The sequence below is a fragment of the Paramormyrops kingsleyae genome, chromosome 15 (assembly GCF_048594095.1).
Source record: "Paramormyrops kingsleyae isolate MSU_618 chromosome 15, PKINGS_0.4, whole genome shotgun sequence".
NCBI classification, from domain to species: domain Eukaryota; kingdom Metazoa; phylum Chordata; class Actinopteri; order Osteoglossiformes; family Mormyridae; genus Paramormyrops; species Paramormyrops kingsleyae.
The window spans coordinates 22,317,427-22,341,693 of record NC_132811.1 but is presented as its reverse complement, the minus strand read 5'-3'; the positions used below and the strand labels follow the sequence as shown (position 1 = coordinate 22,341,693).

General features: G+C 53.5%; 1 protein-coding gene across 12 annotated transcripts in view; it reads right to left on the bottom strand.

Annotated features, from left to right (window-relative positions):
• nfia (nuclear factor I/A) overlaps window positions 1-24,267 on the bottom strand; it is a 159,646-nt gene that overhangs the window by 38,522 nt on the left and 96,857 nt on the right. For all 12 annotated transcript variants that reach the window (XM_023813232.2, XM_072699576.1, XM_072699583.1 and 9 more), the window contains exons 3-4: window positions 7,727-7,792; window positions 1,875-1,949 (exon numbers count right to left, since the gene is read on the bottom strand). In XM_023813232.2, the coding sequence (XP_023669000.1) occupies window positions 1,875-1,949; window positions 7,727-7,792 (141 nt within the window). The remainder of the gene's footprint in view (window positions 1-1,874; window positions 1,950-7,726; window positions 7,793-24,267) is intronic.

The window sequence follows — 24,267 nt, the reverse complement described above, 5'->3', positions numbered from 1 at the left end:
CTCACACTGCCCTCACGCCGCCACCCCTACACCCTCACACTGCCCTCCAGCTACCCTCATGTCACCACCCCTACGCCCTCACACTGCCCTCACGTCACCACCCCTACGCCCTCACACTGCCCTCACGCCGCCACCCCTACGCCCTCACACTGCCCTCACGTCACCACCCCTACGCCCTCACACTGCCCTCACGCCGCCACCCCTACACCCTCACACTGCCCTCCAGCTACCCTCATGTCACCACCCCTACGCCCTCACACTGCCCTCACGTCACCACCCCTACGCCCTCACACTGCCCTCACGCCGCCACCCCTACGCCCTCACACTGCCCTCACGCCGCCACCCCTACGCCCTCACACTGCCCTCACGCCGCCACCCCTACGCCCTCACACTGCCCTCACGCCGCTGCCCTCACGCTGCCACCCCTACGCCCTCACACTGCCCTCACGCCGCCACCCCTACGCCCTCACACTGCCCTCACGCCGCCACCCCTACGCCCTCACGCCGCCACCCCTACGCCCTCACACTGCCCTCACGCCGCTGCCCTCACGCTGCCACCCCTACGCCCTCACACTGCCCTCACGCTGCCACCCCTACGCCCTCACACTGCCCTCCAGCTACCCTCACGCTGCCACCCCTACGCCCTCACACTGCCCTCAAGCCGCCACCCCTACACCGTCATACTGCCCTCCTGGGTAGCATTCCGAGCTACCCAGCTGTTACCCTGCATCGCTACACTCAGTGTGTGGCCACACCCCGTGACCAGCCCCTCCATGGGAGAGATGAGCCCTTGTACAGAAACGCTAATTTCAAAAACGAAAAGAGCCCCCCCCCCCAAACTCCACTGGTCCAATATCGGCAGTGTCCCCCTGCCCCAGCCAGAAGTCACCCAGCTATGGCAAGTATGGCAAGGAGGGGGGCTAAGGAGGGAAGTAAAGGGTGGGCAGGGTGGGGGGGAGCACTTGCCACCCAGTGTCGGCCTTACTCCCCCGTGTCACAGATGTTAGGATAAAAGCGGATTCTTTCCCAGAGCTGGATCAATTATGCATATTCCTTAATCTTGTTACAATCATATGCCAGGACTTCTGATGCGGGGCCCAGCTAGCTGGGCTAATCGGACTAATACCCGTCCCCCCTGCCCCAGGAGCCACACTCTCAGAGCTTTAACCCCTACCCCCACACCCCCATGACACCGGCGACAGACCCCTCCCTGCTCACCCCTCTCTGGGGTTAGCCGGCCGGCCAGACTTGAAGGCTCACCCCCAAAGTACACGTCTGAGAATGTGCCCCCCAACCTTTGGCCCCAGGTCCAGGGTGGGGTACCGAGGACCCCCACACCCCACGTGATCGATGCGCCTTTGATCGGGCCGCCCCTGTGAGTGCTGACGGGCATCTTGGCCACGCTATTGTTAGCGTCTATCGACAGCGCTGTATGGATCGGCCGCTCTGTCACTCTCCGCCGTGCACGTCGGCAGATTTTAAAGGTCGCCCCCCCCCCCCCCCACACACACACACACACCCCCTCTCCACCTGTGTCCCTCTCCTTCCTGTCCACCCCTCTCTCAGCCCTCCCGCACCTTCAATAATCTCCTTTCTCTGGTCTTAAGTGTCTGGGGTGTTCAGTGGGACATGGATTACTGTGACGGGGAAGAGCGGCGAGATTAGGCAGTGCAGTTAACCAGTGGTGTGTTTGGAAACCCTTTAATTAACAGGCTGGTGTATCTTGGGCACCCCCTCACTGAACATGAGCTAAACAGAATACTAGCTGAGTGTGAATCAGGTGGGGGCATTACCCAAACTTGCTTACTAATAATGTAAAAAGCATAGAAACAGGGACTGGCTTGTCGAAGCCAGAGGAAGGGAAGGGCACTTACTCTGGGAGACTCGCACAAGCTCAGTGACGCTGAAGACACCCGGCGTGACGAAACTGTCCTGGAAGCCCAGATGCCCTGAGACACAGACAGAGGAGGGTGGGCGTTAGTGACAGGGTAACAACTGGCAAGACAGGGAAAGAGGATGGAAATGAGGCAGGATGGGGTGTTAAATAATGCAAGGAAGCGAGGGTCCTGTCATTCATGCGCAGTGTACTGACACAATGTACTGACACACTGCTTGGTACTGACACACTGCTCGGTACTGACACACAGTCCTATGAACACTGTACAGACACACTGCCCAGTACTGAAACACTGTACTGACACACTGTCCTATGCACACCGTACTGACACACTGTCCTATGCACACCGTACTGACACACTGCTTAGTACTGACATACCTTACTGACACACTGCCCAATACTTAGTACTGACAAATTGTCCTGTACACACTGTACTGACATACTGTCCAGTACTAACATACTGTACTGACACAATGCTCAGTACTGATATACTGTACTGATACAAAGCTTAGTATTTGAACACTGTCCAGTACACACTGTACTGACAGACTGCTTGGTACTGACACACTGTACGGACACACTGCTTGTTATGGACACACTGAACTGATGCTCTGTACTGTACTGACACACAGTCTTATGCACAATGCATTGACACACTGTACTGACATAATGCTGTATGCACACTGTACTGACATACTGCTCAGTATTGATGCACTGTACTGACACTGTCCTATGGACACTGTACTGACACACTATCCCATACACGCTGTACTTACACACTGTCCTATACACACTGCACAGATACACTGTCCCTTTCCCAGCATATGTGCCATGCACCCCAGCATGACATACTCCTCACAGCAGCCTCTCGGTTCTCTCCTTGGCAGGGCCGTCTGACCTCCCAGCCCGCAGGCCCATGGCAACAAGCTGAGCCGCCCCTTGGTGAAAGAGCCGACCGACGCAGTTCACACAGAGTGCCAGTGGAGTACCCAGTGGAGGCAGGGATGGATTATAGGTTGTGTGGGCCCCTGGGCAAAACGTTCGCGAGGGCCCCCCCCCACTACCACCACCACCACAATTCAAGGGCCCTTGGCAGCCAAACGCCCTCCCTCCATGTTTCCATCAGAGGCCCTATAGGGTCAGGGGCCCTTGTAGGCAGAGGATCAAAGAATGTAGGCCCTCTAAAATAGACAAACGAAAATACATTGTTGATAAGCGTTGCAAATTGTTTTGGGCTAGAGGCCCTGCGGGCCCCCTGCACCCCAAGGGCCCCTGGGCAGCGGCCCCGCTGGCCCGGTCCGTAATCCGTCCCTGAGTGGAGGTGAGGGGGGGGGAGGTCGGGCCTAGCTGCTGCTCCCCCCATCACTGGGATATCCGTTGCCAGGGTATTTTATTACATATGCCACTCAGCTCCAACACATCAGACTTTTCAATGTACTTAAAGGTACAAGAGATCAGCCATGTATCCTCTCCTGCCAAGACAGAAGGCACATAAATGTAGAGTTCGGGGGGGGGGGGGGGGCAAGCAGGAGACAGGGTAGGGTGGTGGGTTAGGAGGTCAGACGAATGGGCAGAGTTTACAGATGGGCCCTAATTACTGAGCCTATCGACCCTAAAGCACCTCAACCAGGTCTGGCTGGGGAAACCTGCTGGTGCGGTCACAGTTCGGCTCGGTTACCAGTAGGCTGCAGCTTGGGAACATCTCGCCTCCACTCACATCCGATCCGGCGCCTTCACCTCTGAGCGCCCTCATTACAGGGGTCGCATTAACAGTAACACCTTTAAATTTCCGAGCCCTGACAGCCAAACCCAGCCTCACACGCATAAATCCGCGGTTTGGCTGCTGACAGTTTATGCCGTCGGTAGGTGGTTTTGGGGGAAACCGTCAGCCCCCCCTGAGCGTAATCCAGAGACCGCGCTCCCCCCGCACCAAACGGGCCAGGCCGTCCTCACCACAAGGTGGGAAAACACTCAGGCCCAAACCAGGAAAAGCATTCAGGCAGATTGGCAGCCCACATGTGCCGAAGACGGGGTCCTTGCGGAGGCTTTAAACACCGGGGCCGCAGGCACTCAGGGCTCTCCTCATATAACTCTCAGCTTTCCTGTGGTTTCCCTGTGGAGGGCAGGCTAGCAGAGACACAGATTAATAATAAATAATCACGCAGGCAGTCGGAGTGGACGCAGCTGGGCCTGGAGGGCGGTCGCTCGGGGGGAGGGGGGTCGAGCAGCCGGCGAGACTCCACCTCCAGCACCGGGCGGCGAGGACATCGTAAATAGCCGGCAGCAGAAATGAGTTTAGCCGTGACGGGAGCTGTGGCGGAGAGACGTGTAGCATGTGGGCTGGCAAAATAATAAATGAAAAGCACGAGGTGGGGGTGGTGGTGGGGGGGGCAATCTATGGCTCGCTGCTGCCGAAACTGCTGACGCGAGCTGAAAACAGCATCGACCCCAGAGCGGACCGGCGCCCCTGACTTTGAGAGCACGGGGTAGGGGGGGAGTAAGAGACAGCGGTGTGGGGACTCGCACTGGGGGCACGGCAAGCGCCGGTGAGGGGGGAGGGCGTGTTCCTTCGCAGATAATCGCTCCCAGCTGTGTGCAGAGCCCCCAAGGCGCAGGGTTCACAGTGAACTGGCAGCATGCGGAAACACACCGAAGTGATGCCCGGCGCAGACAAGATGGGAGTCTAAATAAAAAACTAAATAAAGGAGAAGGTTTGTACCACCGCGTCCCCAGGAGTCCCCAGGCATCTTACGATAGCACTGGGAAGGACATCCTGTTGGCTTTCCTGCTGCCCTCTGAAGTGTGTCCCCAAAAGTCTGAGGGTGGCCATCGGCACGTAGCGCCGGCCAGGGAGGTCAGGGTGTAAAAGGGAAACCCCACCCCCACCTCCCATGTCGCACCTTCCTGAGCGGAAAGGAAAAGGAGGGTGGAAAAGAGGGGAGAAGGGATGCCCGGGGTGGGGGTGGGGGGGTAAGACAAAGGGAGGAGAGCCCAGTTTGGGAGTGGGGGGGGCAGCGACCGGCAGGGGGGTCAAACACAGGTCGTGCAGGATGCGTCTGGTGGAGGCTGGTGGGCTCTGCGGCTTCCCGGATGCGGCTAGAAGACCCCCCCCCCCCCCAGACCTGATCGACTTCAGGGTCTGTCTAACTTTCTTTATTAGTCTGTTGCCTACCCAGCATGCCGCTCTTCTCTAAAGTAAATGGCACAGCAAAGCCCTATTCCCTCAGACCCCAAAACCACACCTGGCTCTGAATCCAGATGAGGCTGCCATTGAATGAGGAGCAGAGGGACAGAGGTGTCCAGGTGTGTCTAATGTGGCAACCCAGTCTGGGGCACCAGCCAAGACCCCCCGAGCTCAGCCTTTAGGAATGGACATGATAGATGCCAACCTGAAGGGGGCGCTAAACCCTAGATCCTCTGACTCGGGTGTGAGTGAAGCAACTACAGGGAGCGGGGAGGGCATTACCGCACGCCAGCATGTACCCACACAGGGGGTGACCTTCAGCTCGTCCCCGTGCCGACGCCGAGCTGACATCAGCTACATTTGACAGCGGCTGAGCCCCCCCCTCTCCGGTCCCACCACGGAAGATGGCAGCCACCGTGCTGCGTGCGTCCACCTAAACTGCGACGAGCACCACATTAAAAGATCTGCAAAAAACAAGCAAGCCCCAGCTGAAAGCTCATTGGCCCCTGGAGTACCTTCTCCCCTGTCAGTCACCGAATCAAAACATATGACTGGCTAATAATTAGGTTGGCCCTTCTGTATCTATTATGGCTCTCCTTTTGTCCCCCACCTTAAAGAAATCCTAGAACCACCCCTGAATCCTACCTCGACATTACAGGTCAGTTTAATGGGGCATGTGGTGCTGAGGATAGGGGGAGATGCTTCTCGCTTCTGAAAAGCAAGTGTTTGGATTGATAACTGGTTAACGGATAGGAAGCAGCGAGTAGTTATAAGAGGCTCGATGTCACAGTGGGCCTGCGTTCATAGTGGGGTACCGCAGGGTTCAATTTTAGGACCACTTTTGTTCCTAATTTACATAAATGATATAGACACCAGTATATACAGTAAACTGGTGAAATTTGCAGATGACACCAAGGTGGGTGGTGTAGCAGATACTGAACTAGCGGCTCAGCAGCTACAGCGGGATCTTAATTTAATTATTGACTGGGCTGACACCTGGCAGATGAAATTTAACATAGACAAATGTAAGGTACTCCATGTAGGGAGCAGAAATATAAAGTACAGGTATTTTATGGGACCTACTGAAATAAAGGTAGCTGATTATGAGAAAGACCTTGGTGTGTATGTTGATGCTTCCATGTCTCATTCTCGCCAGTGTGGGGAAGCAATAAAAAAGGCCAATAGGATGTTGGGGTATATCTCCAGGTGTGTGGAGTTTAAGTCAAGGGAGGTAATGCTAAGATTATACAATTCCTTGGTGAGACCTCACCTAGAATATTGTGTACAGGTTTGGTCACCATATCTTAAAAAGGACATAGCGGCCTTAGAAAAGGTGCAGCGTAGGGCCACAAGAATGATTCCTGGTCTTAGAGGAATGTCATACGAGGAAAGGTTATTTGAGCTAAATCTGTTCAGCCTCAAGCAAAGGAGACTGAGGGGGGACATGATCCAGGTCTATAAGATTCTAACAGGTTTGGATGCTGTTCAACCGAATAGTTACTTCAGCATTAGTTCAAATACAAGAACTCGTGGCCATAGGTGGAAATTAGCGGGAGAACATTTCAAACTGGATTTAAGGAAGCACTTCTTTACACAGCGTGTAGTCAGAGTATGGAATAGTCTTCCTGATAATGTAGTGCAAGCTGAATCCTTGGGTTCCTTTAAATCAGAGCTAGATAAGATTTTAACAACTCTGAGCTATTAGTTAAGTTCTCCCCAAGCGAGCTCGATGGGCCGAATGGCCTCCTCTCGTTTGTATAGTTCTTATGTTCTTATGTTCTTATGATGCGTTTGACCGGAAACGGCTGCCGTGCCGTGTGATGGACGCCCCAGGCAGCCTTCGAAGCCTCAGCCGCATTCTGTGTCTCACTGACCGCCAGATAAATCTGGACAAGTATGGAAATGTCGCAGGGGTGGCCTATCTTATCCGCAAAGGGCTGGGGTGTATGGAGATTTTTAGGTCAATTGTTCAAATCCAGGTGTGAGAACTCTTCATCCAATCAGTTCTCTAATTTATAATCTAATTATTGGGCTGCAGCAAAAACCTGCATAAACAACTGCCCTTTCTGTCTTGGACTGGCCACCCCTGATATATCAGAGCAGCTATATTACTTCTCACTCAAAATGCTCCAAACAGGGAGCGCTCCCGGCCGATTCCTCAGTCCGCATGCCAGGGTGTAATGCAACTCGTGGGCTTCTAAGATACAGTACGGAGTTTAGCTTGAGGGGCTCCAAAGTATCAGGGGACAAAAAACATAAGGATTCCGAAGCAAAAGTCATGATGAGCAGCTGTACTCTGCCCCAAACACAGTGCCACTAAAAAGCCGGGTGAATCTCCAATCGTCAACGTCCCACTCTGCTTGACCTTTGACCTAGACGCTCAGTCTGGTCCCCCAGTGCTGCCTTTCAGCGGTCCATGTTAAATGTGTCGAGAAGTGTGTTTTTTCTAGCATGTATCAGCACTGGACAGGGCAAGGTAGGGTTTCCCTCTCGATCCAGGCCATACAGCAGATCAGATTCTTCCTATGAAACCCGAGATGTGTTGGCAGCAGAACTAACACACCTGCTCCATCGCTAGGTGCAGAGCGGGTTGGGGGGGGGGGGGGCATGGAGGGAGCAATGGGAGCGCGATGGCGGCAGCTCACCATTTTCCGGCTGGTCCTTGATGTCAGCCTCGCTTGCTTGGTTCGGACTTTCGGTCTGGCCCGACTCTGCAGGCAGAAGAAAGAGATATGTTGGGTTTGGTTACAGGCGGGGTGAACAGACAGACAGACAGATAGACACAGGCAGACAGACGCACAAACACACAGACAGATACAGGCAGACAGAGATACAAAAACACAGACAGTCAGACACACAAACACAGTCAGACACACAAACACAGACAGACAAATAAACACACAGTCAGACACACAAACCCATAGACAGACACAAAAACACAGACAGTCAGACACACAAACACACAGTCAGACACACAAACCCACAGACAGACACAAAAACACAGACAGTCAGACACACAAACACACAGTCAGACACACAAACACAGACAGACACAAACAGATGGACACACAGACACACAGATAAACAGACACACAGACACATACAGACAGACAGATACAGCCAGACACAGACAGACAGGATATCAGTATTATATCACACTACAGACTCATATTTTAGTAAAGGAAAAAGACTGAATGCCAGCGCAGTTTGGTTGGACGCCATGAGTTTGGTGATAAGTTGCGGTGTTTCGTCCCACATCGACGGCCTGGCCGGCATTTTGGGGGAAACCCTACACCCGCGTCTCCATCTAAGAAGGTGCTCTGCTCTGGAGATCGATGACAGGGGTCTCCGTGCCGGTCTGACGGCAGACTGCCAGTCTCAGGGCATGTGGCCGGGGGGCGGGGGGCGGACAGGAGTCTGGGAGAGAACACTAGGACCTCTCCTGAACCTTCTCTCCACCCACTCGCCTGAATTATTTCACCCTTTAAACATCTACTGTAAATGTTAAATGGCTTCCCGCCCTAGTCTGACCCTGAAGGACCCCGAACATTGTTCTCCTGATAAGGTGCTTTATATAAACTGCCTGGGTAATAATACTCAGCACTGCATACACGTAATATAAGCTGCTTTGGATAATACTGCCCGTTACGTAAATGTGTACACTCATAAATGTATGTCACGTTAATAATATCACAGGACTCTCCCACATCCTTCTCCTGGGTCATATGAAAAAAGATGATTCATAATAATCATCCTTTCTGGATCAAATCCACCAGGATGGCATTGGACTAGGAGCAGGTGACCCTGCTGTGGTCTGTGCGAGGGCCTGTGGCTCGGAGGAGCCTGCAAGCCGTCAGTGCAACAGCGAGATGAAAGTGCGTCGCCGGGGCACTGAGCATTAGGGCTGGAACCTTTCTGAGCTTACAAAAAACCCAAACCACCCTGCATCTAGCAAATACAACAAGCCCTTAAAGTGGGTCAGCCCAGGTCTCTAACGAGCGCTGCTAATCTGCACCGATCGCTGTGAAACGACAACAGTGGCACATGGTGCCGGAGCATCCTGCCGCACGGAGGCGCCCCCTGGCTGACACACCTCCTGCGTGATTTGGCCGCTGCGCCGGTATTGATCTCACACTGCAGATACATTTGTTGGACAAAGATGAACATTACTCATATCCAGAGAAATTCGGCAGACACTCGCTGCAGACCCGACCTCGCCCGCTGCACTGACCGAGCTTGAACTGGGACAGCCACAAAAGGGGATGTTCGGAACCATGGTGATATGACCGCCTTCGCGAATCGTCTTCTCATCTGCTGCTTTTATTTATTTGTGTGTGTGTGGCGGTCAAGAAAGCGAGCTTAAAGCTTCCAGAAGGCTCCATGCTGAATCTTTAAGTTTTATATTCAACGCCGGCTGACCAGCCCTTTTCATTCCGGGGGAGGAAACAAAACGGGACGATCTATTACTTACTTGGCATGGGGGGAAGGGGGGGCTGGCTCAGGACGGGAAGCAGACGTGATGGGAAAATCTTAACGACGAGGCGTCCGAATGTGAACAAAACAACACGTGACATAAGTCGTGGGACAGAAAAGGCCGGGTGCCCCTCCCTGAGCAGACAAACTAAACAATTTAAAGAGTTGTTTGCATTCTGTTCAGGGTTGCGCTCGCATTAACAGCTTAAAACAAAGGCAATCTGCACTCCGGGGGAACAAAAAAAACGCGTCCCCCAGCAACAGCAGAGAGATATGTGAGAGCGGGGGGTTTTTTTTTTTTGGTGGGGGTGGGCGGTGGGTGCTGGGTGCAGGCGGGGAGGTATTTTCACACAGTCTGCCGGTGCCCCCTCAACGAAGTGCTCTCACCCGAGTCCCCCTCGCTAATTAAACATGCAAATGAGGCGTGAGATCCAGACTCTGTGTGTCACACCTGCATTTACCCCCCGTCGAGGGCCCTTCCTACATAGAAAAACCCGCTTCGAAATCAACAACAACAACGGGCAATAAAACAAAACATCCCGCACAAACACGGCCGCTCGGGGGACCCCTGACCTCCCGGACGCGTCTGCGACAATCGGGCCTTTCTGTGGGAAGCGCCACATCCCTCTGGGACCCGTTGCCGCGGATCGCTTCTGGTGAGCAACAAGAGCCACGTCGTGCATCTCGCTGCATCGACCGCGGCCCAATCAACCGGCTTGTCCATCACCACCGACCACCATGCGGTCCGTTATTCACCAACATGGGCGGATGATGTTGGATATAAGGGATCCTGTCTGCCAGGTCCCTGCCCACATCTATGCCACCTGAACAGGCTGCCAACGGTACCGTATTGACCTGTGATGAGCTGGAAGGTTCCATACGGACAGAGCAGGAGACGATCCAGTGATTAGAAACCACCGGGAACGTCCATAAACTTTTCATTTTCAACCGGTCGATCCGGGCGATTAAATAACGCCTAAATTAACAGTAACGAGCACCTTCTAAACACTACATGTGCATTTTATTTCTGGAAGGGCTGGCGGCCCCCCCCCCCAGGGTGCCCGGTTTCCAGGGTTGCGATCTGCAGGCTGCCGCCCCCCCTGAGCCACTTCATTATGCATGCGGGGGGGGGGTGTGCAGGTCTCCGTCTGGGCCAGTGCCTTCTCACCAAGTGCGCCGCTGTAATCCAATTGTGTGCCGAAACCGGGCGCTCAAAGGGGCTTTTACGCAGCGGCCCGGGAACACAGGGAACACACGGCACCATAAAAGGGAGGCAGAAACTTCATTTAGTGACACAAACGGGCCTTTCTGGGCCCTCAATGGAAGGTGAAGCCGGACGGATCGCCTTGTTGTTTCCAGAAGTATCGTCTTCTGAGAAAGAAAGCGGGAATCAGAGCCAGGCTGCTGGTTCACAGGCCGCAACTGTGAACCCACCTCTTACAGACCTCTCCAGGCAGGGGGTTTGCTGGGGGGGGGCACCTTCGAAAGGTCTTGGATGGCAGGCCGTGCATATAGATGGGAGGACAGGGCCCTGACCGCAGCGTGTCTGAGTGACCGCGACCACTCTGACCGTGACCGCTCTGACCGCGACCACTCTGACCGTGACCTCTCTGACCGCGACCACTCCCCGACCACACGCCACATGTTTGGACAAGACGGCTGGTGGCTCTACTCCTCATCCATGGTTCCTCTCGCGATCGGGGTGGGGGGGGGGTGTCTGGGCTATTTTTCTTGTCTATAGAACGTACGTCTGCTTAAAATAATGCTCTTTTTCTACAGATCAGGAGGAGGGACGAAAAAGGGCGGATTTACAGCTGATGTTTACAGGTCCTGTCTGCAATTTAAACACATGCGCGGAGCGGCCTGCGAGATAAAGAGTAAAGTACACGGCTGTAAGGGGAGTGCATACGGGGGGGGGGGGTGGGGGGGGTTAGATGGGCACCATCATGGCCTTGAACCAAAAACTGAGCACACGAACAATAAACAGACTAAACAAACAGATAAACTGCTGCAGCTCTGTATGCGGCCTGGCGTGAAGGGTGCAGCAGGGACGCAGGGCGACCCGTCCAGCTGGGGGGGCCGCAGGGGCATAACCCCAAAAACAGCAGCAGGTGTATGTCCGTTGTGTGAGCACATGGCCCCCCCTCACGCCTGCACACTGGTGGCACACAAACTGACTCAAAACCAAAGCGGTCCATATTGGGTTACTGATTTGCTGCTGTAAAAGGCCGACCCAGTTCTGCCCCCAGCACTTTCATATCAGTCTTTTTAAAGTGCTGCCAGCCCCCCCCCCCCCACAGATGGGGAAAGGTGACACGGGGTCATAGGGTCACAGGGCACCACATGAGCGTCCGGCCACCCAGAGAGCCCGGCCTGTGTAGACGGGCACCTGAGCGGTTCTGCCGAGGGTCGGCTGGGTTCGGGTTTACCTGAGGGCACCGTACCGATAAGGAGACATGCACTGTGCTTTTAGTAACCGGGTCATTAAAGTTCAACTCGGGTTTCTGTGACAGTATCCCAAGAGGCTCTGGAATCCCAATCTGCGGGGAGCTTCCGGACAGGCGGGTGGGGGGCGGGAAACACGGCGCTGACTCCGAGCCTCTGCTGCGGAACATGTGGGAAAAGCGGCTGCTCCCTCAGCTTCCCGTTTAACGCGCCCCCTCCAAAATGCAGACTCCCCTGATACGGAATGCAATTTCCAGGAAAGAGCAAGGGGGGGTGTGGAAGGAACAGGGGAGGGGAAAAGATCTTGGCCTTTTCCCAGCGAGGCGAAGGGAAGCTGAATCCCACCATTCCCCAGGGATACGCTGAAATATACAGCCTGTGGCTGCTTTCAATTTACTCCCCTCTCCCTCGCTCAGCGACTCTCCCTCTCTCTCCCCCATTTCTCTCTCCCCATCTCTCCCTCTCCCCCACTTCTCTCTCTCCATCTCTCCCTCTCCCCCATTTCTCTCTCTCATCTCTCCCTCTCTTTCTGTCTCTCCCTCTCTCTCCCCCATCTCTCTCTCTCTCCGTCTCTCCCCCTCTCTCCCCCTCCCCCATTTCTCTCTCTCCATCTCTCCCTCTTTCTGTCTCTCCCTCTCTCTCCCCCATCTCTCTCTCTCCGTCTCTCCCTCTCTCTCCCCTGTCTCCCCCCTCCCTCTTGCTGTCTGGCCCTCTCCCTTCCTCTAAATAGCTGGGCTGTGAGAGAGAACTTGAAGCTGTCAGGGATCTAATGTGTAATGTCCCCCCCCTCAGACCTCTGAAGGGAGACATATTGAGGGGGAGGGGGGTCAGTTGTGTGTGAGAGACTGTGTAGAGATTCCAGAAACTTTAATGGCCGCAGAGTGAAAGGCATCCATATCGGCACAGCACTGGAAGTCCGGCGGGAATTGGACAGGGCACCGCATGCTGATGAGGGCTCTCTCTTTAACTGAACTGATGTGTCCGGGCCCCTAGTACGACACTTCCTACGTCTGTCTAACACCTCTCTCCCTCCACCCCCACAGCAATGGCATTCAGGGGTCAAGAAACATAGCTGGGTTTGACCTCTGAGTGGCTGGGGCCACCTGCGAAATACACATCCCATAATACTCACTGTACTACACCCTACAAGCACCTGAACCCAATCTTGGTACCCACTCAGCATCTCTCACTGCCTTTTCGGCAGAGACTTAAACAAAACCAGAGGAATTATCAAACAATGCAGGAAACAGCATCCCAGAGAGTAAAACAAGCACCTAGTTTAAAGGCTGTCGTGGGCGACTGAAAGGACAGCATGCTAGTCCTCCAGGTGGCATGGTGACGTGGGTCTGAGCCTGGGGCCATGACGACCCCAGGACGACCCTGTGACGACCTGCTGACAAGCCCTAGAGCGGAACTCGACTGCTCCCGAATATCTGGGCCTGACAGAGCAGTACATCCATTCGAGTGCCTGCCCGCCCCAAAACCACACACTCCTTTAAACAAACTCGCGACTGTCCACATAAACAAGCCTCTGGGGGCAAATGGCTAAATAAATCAGCTGCAATGAAATAAACAAGTGCCCTGTATTCCTGCCTCGCCTGCGAGGGGCGCACATGAGCCCCGGACACAGCCCTGTAACTCCGCCCGGCCTCCTCGCTGTCTCCATCCCCCCCTTGGAGAATGAAAACAGAAAGTGTCGACGGTCTTGGCAGCACGTCACTGGGGGGGGTTGGTCTGGGTGATTCGCTTTGGCAGAGGCCGCGCTCCCTCCCGCGCCTCACTCGCAGCCTCTGGCCGCTACCCCAGTCTGGAGCCGACCCCAGCCCGCCAGGAGGCTGCCAAGCCCGCCACCGCCGCCGCCTCAGACGCGACCCACTGGCACAGCATCACACGGGGAACCCCCCTATTCGGCCCCGCCGCCGGACCGCCGGCCACTGCCACCTCGTCCAAGCCAGGGCGGGAGGGAGGGGAGGCTCCGTCTCCGGAACATTCCGCCGGCGTCGCCGCGCACTGGCAGCCAGGCGACGGAAGGGAGCATCCTGACCATCGTGCCAGGACCGTGGGTCACGTCGAAAAAACCCAGAGGACCTGAAGGAGGCCCTTGTGTAAATGCCCATGCCGATGTTTCTGATAAGCTGCGTATTTTGATGTGTTACACACTTATATATGCACAAAAAAGAAAGTCGGTAAATTATATAATACACAGATTTATTTCACATACATATATTACTATGTATTTATGCACTGTACATTTATTGTTTATTCTTTTTCAAAGACAAATCGTTTTACCGTAAACACTATTATTTTTCATGCGTTATTACTGGAATATTTAAATTTAGAAATGGCCTCAGTTAAAATATATTTTCCACAAATAAACTGTGGCTTTATGGAACTGCTCAATTTATATTTACTTTCAAAGTTTTATAATGATATTTTTCATATTATTTATATTTACATTGATCATTTCAATGGTTCTTCTATTTCTTATATTTAGCTACATAAATACCATGTATGATAAGATAACATTTAAAAATAATCTGGACACTATAATTTAGTAGATTTTTTTGTACTTTCAGGAAAATTTTTGTCAAATTTATTTATGCAGTTTTCTTTTATATTTATGGCGAAAGGTACGGTATTTTATGTGTATAAAAGTAATTTTGAAATTAATTCATTTAAAAAATCATTTGAGGGGCAGCAGAGAAAGGAGCATAAGGCGGGGGGGGGGGGCGCGGCCGGTCCTGGGGAGGCAGTTACAGCCCAGCCAAGTGGCACTGCCCCCCGCTTGTGTGGAGGCTCTCGGATGCTGCCAGCCAACGCGCTGGGCTGTCGCTCCCATCCTGGCAGCGCCCTGTACTGGCAGTTGGACCAACAACGACGAGGGAGTGGGGGTGGGGGTGGGGGGGGGGATTGCTGTTTTTTTGTCTTCACCCTTTGAGACGGTTCGACAGCCGAATCAAAACGCGACGGTCTCTCATCGTCACTGATGTTATAGGAGATATTAAAATGAAAAATATTCAATAAAAATGTTTCTCAAACGTACTATGGAGCCCTGACACTGTGCCAGGAGTGTGGGGGGAGGGGGGGGGGGGGGGGGGGTGCGTGTTTCCCCCGTCCTCCTCTTTTACCCTAAAGCGTCCAAAGCACCCGGGGCCATCTACTCGGCACCCCTCCCGCAGCCTCCATTTTCTGAGCCTCTCGGAAAGCCACCATTTTAGAGATCCCTCCTGAAGCCCGGCAGCCGCAATCCGGCGCGTGCGATTCGCTGCCGCGCTGCCAAGCTGAACGCCAAAACTTTCCACGCGGAGTCGCCTGGGACTCCAGCCGATTATTTTGTTCGTTAAAAATAAAAATGCTAAATTAAAAAAAAAAAAAAGGCGGGAAATCGCGCCTTCAAGCTGCCATTTTGAAAGCTGGCCACGCCGCCGCTTTCTCTCGCCGCCCGCCCCCCTGACCCCCCCACTCTGCGTCTCAATCGCGTTTGCCCGGACCATAGCCGCTAAAGCAGCCTGCCTGGCTAGGCTAGGCTACGCTACGAGAATCATGTTAAGTGTGTCTATTGCTGGATGACACATAAGTCATTGCTGCCATGGTCCTCACTGCCAAGTTGAAGTTAATTCTGATTTATTTTTAAAAACACACATATGCAGACGCAAACACACACAGCAAGGTTTAGGACGACATCACAGACAAAGCAATGTTCCCCATTCCATCAGGTTCCCCATTTTCCCCTGAATATTTATCGGCAGTATCGAGCCCTCACGCCCCCGTTTCCCACCTCTAAATAGCCAGCCCCTTGGCAGCCATCTTGAAAGCTTTGGCAACCATTTTGAAAGTGTTTTCCCTGTCCATTCAGAGCCTGCCACATTTAGTGTAATATTTTTTCCAAAGCGACAGAGGCTGTAGGGATTACCATTAATAGCTCTAATTGGAAAGCCAGAGTAGGTAAGACAAGAAATGCAGGCTTAAAAAGAAGTTGCTGCTTGGCAGAGGAATTTGGGAATATTCAAGCCCAGAATTTTCAGGACAACGTTAAATCAGCCCAAAGAAAAGGCGGACATGCATTACCTCTACTGGGTATCAGGGCGGCACAACAGAAAGGAACATTAGAGAATTCTGAAGGCCAGTTTATAAGCTACATTATCACTTTATCAGAAATGTTTTTAGTTCCCTAAAACCAATACCGTTTCAGTTTCAGTCCTCTTCGGAATCCTGCCTAATGAGAATTTTTTTTTCGATTTCAAACTATTGAATCAATGAAAGTCACACCAGACATGACTCCACTTTGTTCAAAAACTGTGACTAACAAGGAAACAAAGTTGGAAGAGATACAACTGTCTTGCTCGCATTCCATTGGTAAAGGGCAACAATGTAACAGACCAATGGCGTGTACATGCCATTGAATCAGCTTTTTGCTGAACCAGGGGGGCTGTTCCTGACGACACCAGGAACCATCTTTTTTTTTATCTGTTCTGATACTCTGGATGGTGAACACTATAGTCACCCTTGAGAAAAATGCCACATCATCCGATTTTCTGGGCATCCAGCTACTGGAAGGTGGGCTTCCATGTCGACATGGATCCGGGCATCTGAGCGTAAGTGCTCCACGGGTGGTGGGGGGGGTGGGGTCTCGGAGATACATGCTGGACAGCTGTCCAGGTTGATCAATTAACGACGGCATGATTAACATTGCGCAGGGGCTAGGGGGAGAGTAATGGACGTCCCGAGAAAGTGGATTAAGCGGGCCGGAGCCTTGATGCGCGGCGAGATAGCGCACAGCTGAAGGACACAAGTTGGACCGAAATAGTTCGGAAAGCCGTTGATGAATTGCCATATTGATTCGCCTGAGCCGCACTTACCATAATTATAGCGCCGTAATGGATGGCATTACCGGTGTTGTTTGTCTGTCTTCCTCTCCCTCTTCCTCTGATCCCTCACTGCGAGTCCCTCAGCTTGACAAAAGTGTTCACACTGCCCCCATGGGGCCCGACACAGGTTCGAACCAGTCGAAAGGCAGCTACCATCAAACAAGTCTGGCAGGATGCTGCGAAAAATCAGCCGGATGCTTCCGGACGTGACCGTCCCCTTTCCATGAGCCCCATTATTTTCCTTTCCCATTTCTATGGTGGGCTTGTCCTTCCCATTCCATAGGACACGGAAGGAATCAGACAGACCCCCCCATCCTGCGGAATGGAGTGGGGGCTCACACAGGGACTTTCTAGCTTCTCCGATACACATCACATCACCGACGAGAGCGAAACGTTTGCAGAACGAGATTACTGAGAAGCAGACAATGGGTCCCCTGTTATGATACTATAGTCCTGAAAAGAGAGTAAAGTGGGGGGCGTGGGGGAGGGCCGCATTCTGCTCTGTCTGCCTGAAGTCCAGGTGTACCATGATGCAGATCAAAACATTCACTCAACTGCAAAGTGGAGCCTGACATGAGCTGAACTGATTCATCACTTGTTCCTTCCCCAATATATATATATATATTGTGTGTGTGTGTGTGTGTGTGTGACACAAAAAAAAATCAGAATGAAAAAAATGTCAGTGCTGCATCATATTGAGAGCATTGTGATGAATGTAAGTGCTGTTATTCTTGAAGAGAGAGCGCTTCATCACCCTGAGAGACGGAAGCCCCGATTGGGACGTCCCAGACTGAAGAGCCGAGGTGGGTGGGGGGGGGGGTTGGAGTAAGAGCGATCGATGGCCCTGCCGGTGAGCGCCCTCACTCAGGTTACCCTCACTGTCCTCCAGCCGCGTATCGCGCTCCATCCTGCACCCCAAACACGGTCACTGGCTTGCGGGCGGCTAACAGGGGCTCTCGCCAGTCAGGACTGCACGGGGCCCTCAGCTGGAACGTCATCCTGATTAGCTGTTGGCTCCTGGGGCATGTGCATCCCTGGCGAGACCGACGGGAAGGCAGAGCACCGTGACAGGAAACCGCGAGCGGAGCCCCTGTACTCCGGCATGGGTTAATAAAGCTGCACATATTCAAATTTACGTATCCCAGCTGGCCGTGCTCCCTGAGCCACGTACGAAGTCAGCCCAGTGCATCGACCGGCGTATCGATTTCCACCCGAGGAGGCTGGGAGCAGGGTTAGTGCATGCCACGCTCACCCTCCCTCCCTCCCTACAGCTCTCTCTCTCTCTCTCTCTCTCTCCTGCACTCTCTATCCACAGTGTGGCCGCGAAAGGCGCAATGCCGCCTGCTGAAATTCTCCGTCACAGTTGGCCGGGACGGAGCTGGGGAAAATCCGTTTGGCCGCAAAGTGCAGGGCGAGCTGTGCCGCTGTTCCTCCAAATCCCCATATTTCCCAAAATGGGGTCAAACGTGCCCTGTATAACTGCCTCTCTTTATGCTCAGAAAAAAAAAAAAACGCTGTACTTTGTGTACTTTACATCATTTACCATATGCAAGTTCAAAAATCACTTGATGGGGACTGCGAACAGGACAGAACATTGCATCACTGAGAAGCTCATAAGAAAGATATCACAGTAATGAATAAAACGGTGAGTACCTGTACTTAACTGGGGAGATTTTCCTAATGAGACACCATCCTCACACCCTGTCCCATGTCAGGTTATGCCCAGACCTGAGTGTCCCCCAGCCGGGGCACAACCCCCCACATCCCTATGGCTGCCCCCACCCAGAGAGCCAGAGAAGGCCTCACAGCAGCTCCCCTGGTCAACACCCCAGCTGCTAATCGTCCTGCAGCTCGGACCCCACCTCCCAAGGCCGTGCCCCTCACCCCCAACCCCCCTGTGCCTCCGCCCCCCCCCCAGCCCTGGACCTCTCAGACATTCCTCAAATCATAAATACACTTGGTGGTGCTAAGCTAAGGTCAAGTACGTTTGGTTTCACAGGCGGAGGGGAGAGCCCTTCTAGGAAAGCAACAGTGCTCTGTAAATCCGGGGGGGATCAAATCTCCAGGTGCCTTCAGTCCATATTGACTAAGAAGGGACTTAAACAAATCACAGCCTGGGACAATAAAAGCTCAATTAATGCCGGTAACAGGACATATCACCTTGCACACACATATTGCACATATGGATCGTCCTTAAACCGCATCTGTATGAACACGTCACACCACACAGGCTAAATCACAATGAAAAGCTTTTAAATGCTTTTAAAATAAATCAGTATCAATCAGAAAATATTTTTATTTGCTTTTCTTAGTAATATAAGCAAGAAATGGAAATTCTCAGTATTACCTCATATTATCATCTTTGTTCATCTTAATATATTTAATACTACAAAAATACCACAGAGAAATGGATCCATTTAGCAGGAAGCTCGTTACACACAAGAAGCCGTGTCTGCAATGCTAAGCGGCATCAGGGCCCCTGAAAAAAGACAAAAGCAGGAGCCATGCCAAGGCTGGTGCCCCCCACCGCCCGCTCAGCTCCCGAACGGGGCCTAAGCCATCCCAGCTCCGAAGCAGGAGGGCATCGGGGGGGCTGGAGAGCTTTCTAGAAGCAGAGCCTCTGAAATCATGTGACGGGAGACCGGCAATGACAAAAAGGAGCCAAAAACATTACGGTACTAAATTCTGGGATGAAAAGAGGAAGAATGGATGAGGGAGTCACCGTTGGCCCTGAAGACACACAATGGTGGGGTGTGTGTGTGTTTGTGTGTGTATGTGTGTGCGCGTGAGTGTGTGTGTGTGTGTGTGTATGTGTGTGCGCGTGAGTGTGTGTGTGTGTGTGTATGTGCATGCGTGTGAGTGTGTCTGCGTGTGTGTGTGTGTGTGTGTGAGTATGTGCATGCGTGTGAGTGTGTCTGCGTGTGTGTGTTGGGGGGGCAGGGCGCTGAAAGGGGGCACTGTTTACTGTCTGCTCTGCCCAACACCACGCAGCCTCTGTGTGCTGAAACAAAGCCACTGGCAGGCGTGGGCAGGCCCCCGCTTCAGGGCCGGCGCGCTTTCAAAGCGGTTAAAGAGGGCGGCCGTCTGGAGGCTCCGGGGCCCAGGCTGGCGGACTTGGCTGCCACCGTGGCCAGGTGGCTCGGGCACACTGGCAAGGCGCTGGCACGCAGCCCGACGCAGATGGGCCCCGCCGCGCCCTTCCGAGGCACCCCTCTCATGCGAGGAAGTCGGCTCAGGGCCTCCCGTGCGGGTCGGGGTGCCGCCCGCCATCCCGTAACGAGCCCGTCGCGTGATTTAATGCCCCTCGGACAGATAAATCGCGCCACCTTCGCCCCGGAGTGGCACCCTGTCACGCCGCCACCACCCCATCACCCTCCCAGGTGCGCCCCCCCCCTCGGCTCTCACGTCCCTCAGGCTGTCCCCTACCCGTTATCGGCACCGCGTTCCAGCTCGTTATCGATCGAGGAGCGGGTCCCCCTGTCTAATGATGTCTAATCTGGCCTTTTTGCAGAAAATGAGGTAATCCGTGCTGATGGAGGGATACTTTTAATAAGGTGCAGTAAAGGGGCCAGTCAGAGAACAGGGAGACAAAAGAATAACCGGTATCACATCTGGCGTCCCGTTGCCATCGCAGGGCTCGATAGGGGGCTCGATGGGAACGGCCGGCCGGGCCACCACTAATCACACGGGGTCCGGTAGTGGGAACGCTGGCAGCAAAGCTGCGGCGTGCCCAACGCTATGTGCGGCTAATTTGGAGCTCAGAGAGGAGAGGGGACCCCCCCAGGCCCGTGAGAAGCGGTGCAGGGAAGCCCTTCTGAGCACCACCCCCCATCTCTTTGTTTATTTGTTTTTCCCAGCGGTCCCAGTAATCTCAGCGCCTGCCACGGCGCTCCGAGGATCTGCTTTGTTTCATGCCCCCCCCCCCCCCCCCACACTACCCCACCCCTCTGTCAACCCCCCACCCACAACCCATTCCTGTCTCGAGCACTCAGTCGGGAATGACGGTGTCTGATCTTTCATTTAGGGAGGACAAAAACGGCGGAACGCTGGTGCTCTAAGTCGGGGTTGGGGGGGGGGGGGTGGGGGTGCATTCCCACACATCTGCCTGAGAGGGATCCGGCACTTTTTCTAGGGATCTTTATTTTAAGTACAGAATCACGGCTCTTACGCAGAATCACACCCGCCTGGCGATGCAGCTCGTGGAAGCACTGACCCTTCGCCCCTCCCCCCACCTCCGAACCCCTGTTCCGCGCCTGGCTCTTCCCCGTCTCCCGAGCTTGCCTCCACAGGCCTGGAGCAGTGAATCCCCCTCCGCCCCAGTCACCGATAGCGGGGGCCAGACGTCTGCTGCTCTGGTTGTGCCTGGTGCTCCCCGAACATATGGAGGGGGATCCACTGTACCTCGCTTCACAGCTGTCTGCACGGGGCACTGCTGCCCCCCCCCCCGCCCGCTGTTCACACACGCGCACACACACACTCATACGCATGCACAGCCTCACACACATGCTCTCATGCCACCTGCACACCACAAAAACAACGAAATAGACGCGGGCGTGAGTATAAACATGCAATAAACAAACAGAGGGTGATGGCGTGCCGAGAGCGGAGAGCGGAGAGCAGGAGCGTTCAGGGAGCCGGTTGTAGGTTCGTGGCCATGTAAGATGGGCGGGAGGCTGGGGCCGCTTCATGCAGTTAATTATAATCATAATTATACGGCCCGCAACGATCGACGAGGATGGCGAGCAAGGTCGGCCTTCATCGCATGAGCCATCCCTGATGAATCCCCAAAGTCATCACAAGTTTCATCACAATCCCAGTCAGAGGGATCAAATCCTGGGACGTGAGCCGAAAGTGCCCTGCATGTGGAACAGCGCCGATCTTGGGATGGAGATTATCGTTAAAAAATAAAAATTAAAAATGAAAGGAAACTAAACACGGCGGCATCCTCCATCGGCTGAGCTGCTTAGAAACAGCAGCATCAGGCAGAACCCCGGGGTGCGGGACCAGTGTTTTTGTAGCTAAATAGTTAAATGCAGCCTTCCATTACAGCCCCCCCTCCCCAAGGACCCCCCCGCCGCCGTTCCACCTCCCAGCCCCATTCGGTCCCAGAGCCTAAAGACCGGACAATGTGGCATTATTACAGAATCATTATCTGGTTTTAGAGCTGACATCAGAATCACACACATTCTGAAAGAGCCCTTTCTTATGGTGATTAGCCTCTAAAACATTTCCTCATGTTACGCGCCCCCAGCCGGCTCTCCCAGAATGCACCACCAACAATTACAGTGCCGAAATGAACTGTATGCCCCGCTTTTACTGATTCGCCGATAAATGCCACAGAGAAAGGGGGAGCGGGGGCCAGGGGGGTGGGCAAATAAAAGAGGGAGAATTATAGCGGGGGGTTTGGCTAAAGAGGGGTCAAGCTTTACCCAAAACACTCATTGAAAAGGTACAACTGGCCCAGACCTCCTGTATTGTGTGAAAAGCAGATCAGGCCCTGCAGCCTTTTAATGATATTTGTACATTTTCTTCTTTCCTCCACTACACTGATCCGTCTTTCAGCCTGATCCACATAATATCCCTTACAAGCCCCCCCCCGCCTGGCCCATCAATGGGGCCATCGTGCCACACGCTCCTGCCACCTCCGCCGGCCCCCGCGCGCTCCTGCCACCTCCGCCGGCCCCCGCGCGCTCCTGCCACCTCCGCCGGCCCCCGCGCGCTCCTGCCACCTCCGCCGGCCCCCGCGCGCTCCTGCCACCTCCGCCGGCCCCCGCGCGCTCCTGCCACCTCCGCCGGCCCCACGCGCCCTGAACCCGCCCCGCTTCCACTTCTCTCAAGGTGAGCTGTGTTGGAGGAGTGGCAGACACCTGTCGACCCCAACTTCTAGAGCCCTTGAAAGTGTCAGTGCCCGTGCGGTGGAGTGGGGGGGGGGGGATCAGGGGAGAGTTATGGTCGCCCCAGGGTGACTGCAGTTCATCCCCCCGCAAGTGATGCACAGAATCGGGATCTGTCCAGCCTTTTCCCATGTGGCCCCCCGCACATAAAACTAAACACCCCCACAAACAAGCCAGTCATCAATAAAAACTACATATATATCTACATGCATTTTTTTCTTGTTTATTGACTGAATCCTAATCATCAAAAGCAACCCCATGAATGCTATCTTCCACTAGGATAATTTCTATCCTTCAAAATACACTAACTGCCCCCCCCCGGCTCGGATCTTGCCCCAGGCTCTGGGAGAGCCCCCTTCCCATGGAGGTTCCTGCCTGGCATTGTTTCCTCGCGCACACGGAACGGGAAGCCGCACATCCGCGGCCGTTTTGAAGTTTCCCGCTGTAACAAACAACGAGAAATCGCATTCGGAGGATGCAGTGGAACGACATCAAAAACAGATTTTAATCCTGTCTGAATTCATCGCCGTCCTCTTTACTATTAATAGCGAGTAAGGGGAAGGAACATGGATTTAATTTATTTACTGTGTCATTTATTTAGATCCACTCTCCGAAAAGGTCCCCCATGCAAAATTAAAACAAAATAAAATCCTTCTCTCTGTCTGATAACCTAATTCCGAACAGAATTAAATTTGATATTCCGCAAACCCCCCCTCCCCCCCCCCCCCCCCCCCCGTAGTATTTGTGTTTATATGTCATCCCGCTTTAAAGTTTCTGTTTGATTTTCTAATATTAAGTTCATTGCGCTGATTATGTTTTAGCAGAGATGGCAATTTGAGGTCCAGAAAGTAAAAATCCAGACCAAGATTTTGTTTCAACCAACCATTCGAGTACTCTGTGACTGTGACTCTTTATGCTCAACTGGTTGGTTGAAAGTAAATAATGGTCTGGATTTTTACTTTCTGGACCTGAAATTGCCACCTCTGTGTTTTAGGTTTCTGTTTTGATGTGCTTCGGCCAGTGAATATTGTATCCCCTATAGATTTACAGCAGACCTCCTTTTATGCATTTACCATCATCATATACACAATTCGTTTCTTTGTTCCTTGCCGGCAGGAAAGAGCAGTGCTGTGGCATTTAAAAAGGAAGGTTCTGGAAATCAGAACCAGGTCCCCACTGCCGTTTTCCCGCCGGAGCGGCAGCACGCTGGATCCCTGCCGCTTTCAAAAGGACAAAGTTCTGCGGTGGGGGCACCTGCCTGACGGCCTCTGGCTAACTGGTCTTGGCAGGAGCCAGGAAGCTGGTGTGGGTGGGGGGTAGTGGTTCCCTATGTCTCTGCTTCACCCCCTGAGGTGGGCCTGACACCCCAGGTGTCAATTCCACTTCACGGGCTGTTGGAGAGGGCCCACGCCGGACTGCCTAACTGGGGGGGGACTCACAGGCCAGACTCTGCTTTACTTAGGACCTCTTCAGTGCCATCTCTCTCTCATCTCTATCTCTATACCT